Source organism: Mugil cephalus, chromosome 9 (genome assembly GCF_022458985.1).
Source record: "Mugil cephalus isolate CIBA_MC_2020 chromosome 9, CIBA_Mcephalus_1.1, whole genome shotgun sequence".
Lineage (NCBI taxonomy): Eukaryota > Metazoa > Chordata > Actinopteri > Mugiliformes > Mugilidae > Mugil > Mugil cephalus.
Window position 1 is genome coordinate 20832029 of NC_061778.1, and position 10896 is coordinate 20842924.

General features: G+C 39.1%; 2 protein-coding genes across 2 annotated transcripts; both read right to left on the minus strand.

Annotated features, from left to right (window-relative positions):
- Positions 1-1738: 1738 nt before the first annotated feature.
- On the minus strand, positions 1739-5405 carry LOC125013651 (T-cell surface glycoprotein CD3 epsilon chain-like). Its single transcript, XM_047594502.1, has 5 exons — positions 5120-5405; positions 4535-4732; positions 4302-4448; positions 4107-4162; positions 1739-3584 (listed from the first exon to the last, which is right to left on the minus strand). The coding sequence occupies exons 1-5, from the start codon at positions 5190-5192 to the stop codon at positions 3528-3530; spliced, it is 531 nt and encodes a 176-aa protein (XP_047450458.1). The 5' UTR covers positions 5193-5405; the 3' UTR covers positions 1739-3527.
- Positions 5406-5522: 117 nt separating this feature from the next.
- LOC125013364 (T-cell surface glycoprotein CD3 epsilon chain-like) lies at positions 5523-10839 on the minus strand. Its single transcript, XM_047593982.1, has 5 exons — positions 8787-10839; positions 8154-8363; positions 7917-8063; positions 7736-7788; positions 5523-6622 (listed from the first exon to the last, which is right to left on the minus strand). The coding sequence occupies exons 1-5, from the start codon at positions 8845-8847 to the stop codon at positions 6563-6565; spliced, it is 531 nt and encodes a 176-aa protein (XP_047449938.1). The 5' UTR covers positions 8848-10839; the 3' UTR covers positions 5523-6562.
- Positions 10840-10896: the final 57 nt, after the last annotated feature.

Consider the following 10896-nt stretch of genomic DNA (forward strand, 5'->3'; position numbering starts at 1 on the left):
TCTATAAGCAAATCATTGAATTTTAATTCTCTATGTACAGAAGAACTGTTGGTGACTGACACTTCAGTGTACAAAACGTTAAAGGGGCCTTCACAGAGCCGGTGATAGGTCTGTGTGTTTTGTAGCCTCCAACGTGGTAGCCTCATGTTAGAGAGTAGCTGCTCCCCCTGAAGATTTTGGTGCCTGAAGCTTTCTGGTTTCCATTTGCAGTCCAAGTACTATCAACCAACCGCATCTTGGCTGCATGCAGGTAATCTTGAACAATGAGGAGATCAAAAGAGACAGAACAGTAGGAACACTAAGGAAGCTTACATGGTTTCTCAAGCAAGTGCCTTAAAATGTGTGTAATGGTAGTCGAGCAGGCTTGTCCTCGAATGTCCGTTGACTGCACCGGAAGCATTGAAAACACCGGCCGCTTCCCCTAGAGGAGAGAGACATCAGGCCATAGATCACAGATGTTCCCAGTTTGACCAGGTAATACATAGCAAATAGTAAAAGTTTTAGCTTTACTGCAAACTTTATTTATTAGTTGCATACAGTACATAGTATGGGTACATTAGGACTGATACTTCTATGTAAGTTACGGATGTGAAACCTCTTCCACCATTTGTTGTTGTTGCTGTATTTCACTTCACAACATTTCACAGGGGTGATGATCTATTAGACATGATGATGATCTGTTCACTCCGTTGCGCAAATGTATAAATAGATAAAAAGGCAGACAAAAAGTAAAAGTAGGAATAGTACAGAACAAGGGTAAAGACAAGAGCAGAGAAAGGTTTTAAAAAGACAGAAAGGTCAAAATAGTAACAAAGGAGATGCAGAAAGTAGACAAGAGGTGGAGGTGGAGGAGGAAGACGACATAAACTGTAGCTAATAACAGATATCTAATCTAATATCTTAAATTCTTTGATCATTACTCGTCTTGTCGATGCCTCAGTGGAACAGATAGAATTCTCTAACAGAGTCGAGGAAGAGAACAAAGATCAAACAATGGAGCTTTTGACAGCTCGGCTCAGACACACAAACCTGATCAACCCACACACACATGAACACACGCGCACACGCACGCCCTAACACGGCTTCTTACTCAAGCAGATGAGCAGATGTAGGTCTACGTGTGGGAGCGGTTTGACTTAACACACTGAGAAAGGAGAACATATACAAACCCCACCACCACCACCACCATCACCACCCTGTTTGCTTCTCTCTCTCACACACAACAACACAGTACAGCAGATGTAAATGAAGATAACTGAGCAGTAAGTGTGGGAGTGTTTCCACTAAACACTACATTTCTTAGCTACTGCACATGCAGCATAATAGACTAATCGATCAATGGTTGTATACAGCGTCATTTATCACGCTTTCGTTTCCATTGGTACATGTTACAGTCACTTTTTTGGTACAGTCACTGCTGGTAAAAACATGGCGTGTCACAACATTTCCACTGTTTGTACCTAAAAAAATCAATGCATCAAGAAATGTTTCAGAGAGATGTCACATGTTTCTAACGACAGCACGGGAAGTCTCTCATAAAAGAGAAACGAAGAGCTTCGAGAAACGAAGGCACGCTGGTGGGGCTCGGTGTGCGCTACGGATATGAGCTGCGGCTTTGAGGCCGTGTCATGAATAGCACATAGTTAGAGCTCAACCATCTCAGTACTGTTTCCAACCGTGAGCAAGAGAAGGAAATGAGATCAGTGTTGAGTGCGGTTAATTTAATTAGTGACACATTTTGTGCCCATTACAGTGAAGAGAAGATTGACACATCAGATTACAATGAAAAAAGTGCCCAGCAAGTATGCGAGGGTGTGTAAGCAGGAGCATTTCACACCTATCTATCTATCTATCTATCTATCTATCTATCTATCTATCTATCTATCTATCTATCTATCTATCTATCTAAGTACAACTTTACACTTTATTGTGATCTGATGGAGTAATTTTTCCATCAATGCTAAAACATGTCATTGTTACTGATTCACCGTCTTTAAGGCAGAAGCGAAGCAACCAAAAATATATCATGAAACAAAACTTAACAATAATAATAAAAAAAAACATATTAAAAGCAGACGTTATGGCAGAACAGTTAATTGACCATCGGCCTAATGAAATAGATCAAATACCAACTAAGTGGACACAATAAAAACAAAAGCGCAAGTTCTCTCTTGATAGTTTTGGTTTTATTTGACCGGATGACCAGGTACATGTGTCTGACTTTTGTTTATCGTGATTTTGAAAATTTTTCAGCTCAATAGTCTGGATACCTGGTTCCCATACCATAAGATGGGCTCAAGTACAGCAGTAAATGCGTTGGCTTCACAGAGTTGATCACAACAAACACAAATTTAATTTGGCTTCATTGGCAAACAGGCAGGCTAAAACATATTCATTTAAAAAACACATGTCAGCAATTCCGACTCTTGTACCTTAGATGTACTGTTAGCAGCAGCTACTAAGTCCCATGTTGGTCACAGAAGGTCTATACCAGGCGTCCGCAGCGTTTTTCAGGCCAAGGACCCCCAAACTGATGGAGAGATTTAGTAGGGACCCTACCCACTACATGTGTTCTGTATTAAACTCGCCCTAGTGCTATTTATAAATATACATTATAATTATCATGTTGCATTCAGTATTAAGCTTTTCAAATAATGCACAGGTTCAAATATTCATTTCCTTATTTCAAACATGTGGCGTAAACATAAACAGGCCTTACTGATGTATTGACAGACTAAAAAAATACTTGACAGATTTCAAGTTTTAACTTTAAACATGGCTAAAGGTAGTAGGGATAATGAGTCACCAAGCCATTTTGGTCTCAGTAAGTGGCTGCTGTGAGCGAGCTGCACAGTTAGCTTCTCATCTGCTGGTGTTGCAGTCTGCGTCTGGGATTTCACTGGATTCATGTTAATGCGAATTTAAGCATTTAAGACCTGAACATAAAAAGCTTGTGATATTTGAATTACCGGAACTCACAGATGGACAAAATTCAGTGTGGCTGAACACTGGGATGTTGTGCTTTCTGGGGGGAAAAAAAGCTGCCATTACGGGGAGACCCGGGAAGAGAGAGTTGTTTGGAGGAATTTGAAAAAAAAGTTAGTTATACCCTTGAGATTTGCACAACAACACTTTGATTTTGTCAATAGTGCAAACCACTGTTTGTTACGGCAATTCAAATACAGCGAGCTTTAACATATCACCAGGGATACGTTCAGGCTTTACAGGGTTAAAGAAATTTAAATTTCTGATGGAAAAATTGTGGGGGGAATATAAAAGAATGTAATAAAATGTCTAATCAACCAAAGATTTTGCGACCCACTTGCAGTTCTTCCGCGGACCCCCTAGGGGTCATGGACCCCCCGTTGAAGACCCACGGTCTACACTAACAAAGTCTGAACTACATTATGTACAATGGTAAAAGAAAATTCATCTTCACAGGTCAAGTGACATACCAAGTGAACAACAGTTAAAGCGAATGCCGACTTTAAACCCGTGACCCGTTGCCATTGGATGACTTCTCTCTATCAGGTCCTTTTCACCACAGAGTAGGTGTCCTGGGTGCGAGTGTTGAGGTTCAGTTGCTGCCAAAACACAACCACAAGATTTTAAGATAGTTAGATCACAGTGAACATTAACAAATATAAATTGAAGACACACCAAGATCACAACCTGACTTTGTTGCTGTTTTTATATGAACCAAGGTGAAGCATGTCAGAAGGACACTGAGTGTCCAACCATTGTGGCCGTTGTTTTTTTGTTTTGCTCTTTGGCAAATACAATATAGATTTAGAATATTTACAATATAGCTTATTTACTGGTTTAATAAATGGTCCAGTATCACTGTGCGCCTGCCTCTGTGTTAAAAAAATCTGAATTTGTAGTTTTTTTGGATTAAACCAATAGATTTAATTGTGAGCTTCATGCCAGTTGGACCAGTCTTGCTAAGCTACATGAACTGGAACTGCAACTTCAATAGAGAAATGTATGTATTTGTCACTGAGTTAGTTAAATAATTAAGATATAGTCCAATCGAGGTCAGCCAATGACGATTGTTGTAACTTGGAAGGAAAATAAAGGTAAGTATTTTTCACTACAATGCTTACTTCGTACTCAACAGAGCGGCCAGCTGGACGTCGGGCTCCTGCTGGACGAGCAGGTGCTAGAACACGATGACAGAGTAAATGTGACCAAGTGCTCGTACCATCACTGAGAAAATGAGGATTTCTAAGAGGAAACAACGACTAGAAGTTGCAGAAGTTCTTCATCCAAGTTCTTTTTACCCCTGAGATCCATCTCACCTCTGGGTGCAGCTTGAATAGGTGCTGCTGGGCTTTTCTTCTTGGTCCAGCTGTAGATTGCTATCATTATAACTGATGTAAAGATCAAATCGAGAATGATGGTCCCTCCAAATAAAGACGCATCCACCTCAAAGCAGTTCTTACAAACTGGAGGACGGAGACAGAGACATCTGTTATTGACATCTAACACAGAAGGTATACATGATGAGAAGGTAGAAGAAGATTTTACTCACCGTTTCCCTCCAAATAGAACTGATATGTTCTTTCATCATTGTCGTCTTGATCCACATACACGCAGCTGTACCTATCTTTGCCCAAATACCTGAATTCATGTGTCTTGGAGTTATTGAGCACCACCTTGCCTTTGTGGTACCACTGACCATCGTCTGGACAGGTTAATGTGACCTTATCCCTCCAGAATGTTATTCCTCCTTAAAATACAAGGACAGACACCACATTAAGTGACTTCATTACGCTGCGGTAAGTTTACTACAACGCCCTTCTTCCCCATTCACGCTCATAGAAGAAGAAGCTGGAGAAGATGAGGAGCATTGCTTAAAAACTGACTTATGAACAATCCTTTTTTCTTCTCCTGGCGGCCTCTCATATCGGAGCAAAACATTTCCATTAACAGTTTAAACATAAATGTCAAGAACGCAGGCACTTATCAGCATTGGTGAAGAACAGGAAATGGAGAAATGCCTTTGAAAATGCTCTTGAATATCAGTTTATTTCGACAGAACAGACGTTATTTTAACAGGAGCAGAAATAGTATCACTTTAAAACGCTGAATCACACAATGCAGGACTGATATTTACCTTTCCTTGCCTCAACGGTTCCCACAAACAGGAGGAAGGCGACGAGCACGACCCGGACAGCCACGCTGTGCATTTTTTAAATTGACCACTGCGGTCGTTTTCGTTGGTTTTGTTGTTGTCGTCTGTATTTCTATAAATCTTTCTCTTGTTTATATATAATTTCCGAATGCCGCCTCCAGATGATTAAAGAATAACGTCAAGCCGCCTGTTTAATAAGACAGAAAAGACTCAAAGAAGACCTGGCACTCTCTGACAATCTCTGACAATCTCTGACAACCAGCCTCTCTCTCTCTAACTCTCTAATAAATGCACACTGACACACACACACACACACACACACACACACATGAAATGAGTTTTTCAGGAAACATTTCACATCTGATAAGAAAAAAACTCCTCCTCCTTTTATAAGGTAACTAGTTTGAATTTTAATGGCAGTTTGATACACAACACGATACACAGCAACTTTCCCATGAGTTTTACCCTTACAGAGGTTTTTTACATTTAGTTTGACAGCTTTGGTGATATTCAGTAACACAACACACTGCTAGCTAACACCACTGATTTATCATCTTTACAGCAGAAGCAGAAAAACAACCAAAAATATATCATAGAAAAATATCATAAAAACATCATATTCGTAAATAAAAGCACACTTTATGAAAGAATAGGCCTCGTGAGCAACGAAATAAAGCACAGTTTGTCTCTCCGGCACGTAAATAGTTTGATCGGATGAGCAGGTAGCTGTGTTTGAAACAGTATTTTAAAGGTTACATGTGTATAGTTTGAAGGTCTGGCTCCCATATTTTTCATGTCTGCTGTGTAAACGGGCTCAAGTATCCACGGTGCCCTTAAACAGGCAAAGATCACTTGGCTTTACAGAGTGGACAGCGACAAAAAAAAAAAAAGTTACTTGCTCTATATTTATGTTCTCTCACTTTTTGATAGATAGTTTGAATTCGCACACGTGTTCATTTCATGGATGAATTGAAAATCATCATCTCATCCAATCAAGCCATAATCCTGTGCATGTATCTATTGTTTTCCCCTTAACATGAAAGAAATATGGATGTACTGTCAACTACTAAGTCCCACGTTGTTCTTCATTAAACGTTGGTTGAAAAATCAATTCAACAACATAACACACTACAACCCGGTGAGATCAGTGCTAAAACGTATTCTCTAACTAATTTGTCATCTTTACGGAAGAAGCTAATCAACAACCACAAATGTATCATAAACAACAAAACCAAAAAACATCATATTCATGATAAAAAAAAAAAAAAAACACTTTGTAACAGAGCAGTTGCAGTGATCTACATTGGACTAAGCTGCAAAAGCCTGTGTGTGTACATGCTGCTGGGAGCATGAAGCATCTACGACTTCTTTAATGTTTGCCTTCATCAGCGCCGACTTCACCAGATGCCTTCAGGTGACTTGTTTCTATCCGGTCCTGTTCACCATGGAGTAGGTATCGTGGGAGCGAGTGTTGAGGTTCAGTGGCTGCCGAAACACAACCAAAAGATTTGAAGATGGTTAGATCACAGTGAACATTGACAAATGTAGTTAGTGACACTTTCAGTTTCACATATTATTTTTTGGGGCCACTTCGTGTCTGAAAGACTTCAGAAACAAATGGAAAATGTTAGCTTCTGAAAGAGAACTCATCACAAAGAGCGTCTCACTAGATCTTAAAAAGTCTGTGATAGGTCCACTAAGTGTTTGTTTGAGGTACCTATTTATTAGTTTGTCTGCGTCTAGCTCACATGGGGTTCAGCTTGACAACTTCCAACTACAGAAGTGTATTTTCTGTGCACACTGATGACGAATGGACCCGGTTTAGTACAATCGTCCAGACTATGGGGTTTTTGAGTAGGACGTTGCCTGGTTCTACTTGGTGGATGTGGAAGATGAACCATATTAGTTTGAACACAGATGGAAAATAAACACCGCCTGCTAGTAAGATTATGGTGTATTTCCATTTCAGCTGCGTGAGTCAAAAGTGCTGATCTGTAAGTGTCGTTGTTGTTTTTATATGAACTGGAGCAAGTCAGAAGAGCAGGTGGTGAAGATGTTTTACAAAGCGTGACTTCAGCGTCCGACCATTACGTTTTTCACCTATACTCATAAATAAATAATGATAATGTACAGATAAGTTAAATATTACCTGTCACCTCGCCTGCCCTGGCCATTAGACAGTGAGGTAAATATGCTTATTAACTGGAGTATTTCTTGACACGCCACAGCTACTTACTGGAGTTTTTAAAAAGTCTGAATTTGCAGATTTTATTCCTTTATTTTTGGATTAAATCATTACGCTGCATCGTGAGCTTCAGACCAGTTCCTGTTTTGCTAAGCTACGTTAACTGGAAATGCAGCGTCATGTTAGAATTACAGAAATGTATTGCATTGTATTGTCGGTTTATATTTGTCACTGAGTGTTGTTTTTGAATCCAATTAAATGATTTTCACTCTTTTTGAACTACTTGTATTTTGATTACTTAAAATATTTGACACAAAACGGATAATTACTGCTAATTCTTTGTCAGTCAGTGAAGATTATTAGTAAATCAGCTGAATTCAACACATTCTCTCTCTTTATAAATTAAAACTTACCTCATAGTCAACCGATGGGACAGGTGGAGGTCGGCCTCCTGAACGACCAGGTGCTAGAACATGATGACAGAGTAAATGTGACCAAGTGCTCGTACCATCACAGAGAAAATGAGGATTTCTAAGAGGAAACAACGACTAGAAGTTCTTCATCCAAGTCTTTTACCCCTGAGATCTTTCTCACCTTTGGGTGCAGCGTTATTAGATGCTGCTGGGTTTTTCTTCTTGGTGCACTTGTAGATTGCTATCATTATAACTGATGTAAAGATCAAGTCGCCAACGATGGCCACCGCAAATAAAACAGCATCCAGCTCAAAGCAGTTCTCACAAGCTGGAGGACGGAGACAAGGAAGTGTCAGTTCAATAATGACATCTAACACAAAAGGTACATGATGAGAAAGCAGAAGATGGTTTTACTTACTCTTTGCCTTCACGTAGAATAGATATCTTACACGATGTTTTTGTTCATTGCTATCCGTCATTTCGTAAACACAGCTGTATGTGACTTTGCCTTTATAGTCGAATTCATATTCACCTGGCCTGGATACATTGACCTTTACGTTGTCTTTGTAAAACATCCCTCTGCCTGGACAGGTCAGTTTTACCATGTTCCCCCAGAATGTTACTCCTCCTTAAAATAAAAGAACAAATACAATATTAAGTTTAAGTTTATTGTATCCCCCCTCTTTCCCATTAAATTGTCACAGTAAAAGAAGGAAGGATCTGATTCTAAAGTGTTTCATGAGACTGAGCTCAATTTATGCACATCTCACATTTTTCTTCTCTTCCCGGCTTCTCATATAAATAAAACATTTCCATTAATTGCTTAAAAGAACTGACAAGAAACCAACCACTGATCACAGTATATGCAATTATTCACAGCAGATAAACTACATTGAGGAAGTACAGGAAACTGAGAAATTACCTTGAAAACGTTTTCAAATATCAGATTATTTGGACAGAATAGACATTTTTCCCCAGAACACAAACAGAAACCGTTTCACTTTAAAATATTAAATCAAGTGATACAGGACTTTTAGATATTAACCTCTACCTTCTGCCTTTACGGTTCCTGCGAACATGAGGAAGACGACGAGCACGACATGAACATCCATTGTTTTGGGACGGCCACCGTCTTTTCGTGTCTTCGATCTTTCTGTTGTATATGTCAAAGTTGTGAACGTGTCCTCTAGACGATAAACAAATTACAGCGAGCTACCTGTTCAATAAGACACAAAAGATTGAGAGCAGCAGAACCAGGGCTCTCTCTCGGTCTGACACACAGTCTCCCTCTCTCTAAGGCTCTTGAGCACATGCACACACACACACACACACACACACACACACACACACACACTGAACCCCACAGGAAATGTTTTTTTCAAGACGAATTCACAGTTAAACCTCAAAATGTAGTTGACGAGAAGAGTTTATACTTTATACTATACTATATATTTTTTCCATAGAAAACTGGAGATGACAACATATACCGACATATCACAATTGTGTATTAGACGTAAATGTATGACAATGCACATAAAGTAACACTTTTATTTTTTTTTTTTACTGTGAATAAAACCACTGTGTGCTATTTTGATCTTTCTTATATGTTTACTTGCTCTATGCGTATGGCCTCATATCTCCACACAGCACTGTGCAATATGTTTGGTTTGGATTGATCGGCTTTACAGGTCTCACTCTGACAGTTTTTATTATTTAGTTTAATTATTGGAGTTGTTGGATCATTCATATACAAGTGCGGCACATGAACAAGTAAGACAGGTGAGAGTTTCCCTCTATGTTACGAGTATTTAAATCTTCGTTTTCACCGTAGAAATAGTGACTTGCATATAACCAGTGTAACATTTTTGCAATCACAGATTAAACACAGATAATGAATGAATTTGGCACTGGTTGTGAAAAACCTGTCTGGCTGAAGCAGCTCAGGTGGTTTCACTGGCAGCGCGAGGGGAGAAGCTGTCGAACATGAACAACTGACCCCGATCTGGGCTCACACATGCACACTCATGTTGCTCTACTGTTGAATCAAAAACATTAAAAAGGCACCAGAGTTTCATACTTACAAATATGTCATCAATAATTCTAATTATAATAAAACGTAGAATAGACGGTTCTCACAGAAATGAATCTTCAGATGTAAATGTTTCTACGGCTCCATAATAACAAACTGGAGAGCAAATCAAACCAGATTATATCAGGCTGGTGGAGGTTATGTTCAAACAGCAACATAGTGACCTAAATGGTTTTCTGAATCTTATTTGATATAAGGAACTGTAATTAACAATTACTTTAAACTTGTGAACACATTATAATAATTATTATTATTACTATTATTATTATTATTATTATAAAGTGGCACCACTGATCATTTTACACTTTTTTTTTTCACAAACTTATCTTTGCAAATTCAGTTGCCCAGTTTATAGATACCACATAAGCTATAGTTCATGTGGTATCTATAAATTCAGCATTTCTTTGAAGGCAGACCCTGTGTATGATTTAAAGCCCAGCTTCCATGAAATATGCCCACCATGTGAAATGGAGATTTAACTGCCAGCATGTTTTTGGAAAACTGGATTTACAGAGGCGGTGCTCAACAAAGCGCAGGTCTGCCACCAAGTGGTTTAACCCAGTATAAATAACACAGTGAGTGAGCCGCGCATCCTTCAGGTGGCCTCAAGAAACACCAGCGCATTCATATGCTTCAGCACAGGCGGGCGACGCATCGGCTATATTTAAGTTATTTTTGGACATAAGGAAGTCATTGCGCAAATGGGGCTTGTGCAACTTGTCGAACCAGCAGAGTGGAATTTTCCTTTAAACTGTCCCAATTCAATTCAATTGGTTGAATTTAAATGTGACGACCCATGACATTTATATAAATGAACCATGAGTTTTTTAAATTTATTTTTTATTTTTTTTAGTTCAGCGGACGACGCACATCTCCGCCATGTCATGACCATGTCAATCATGACATGAGGGGCGTCATTAAGAGCCTTAAATGTCTTATTTATGGTACCATGGCGCACACTGGGGCTACAGTATTCCATGATGATATGATATGAAGTAATACATCAGATCACATAAGATTGGATCACAATTTACCACGAACATGTTACAATGTTTTGCCTGGTCAGTACATG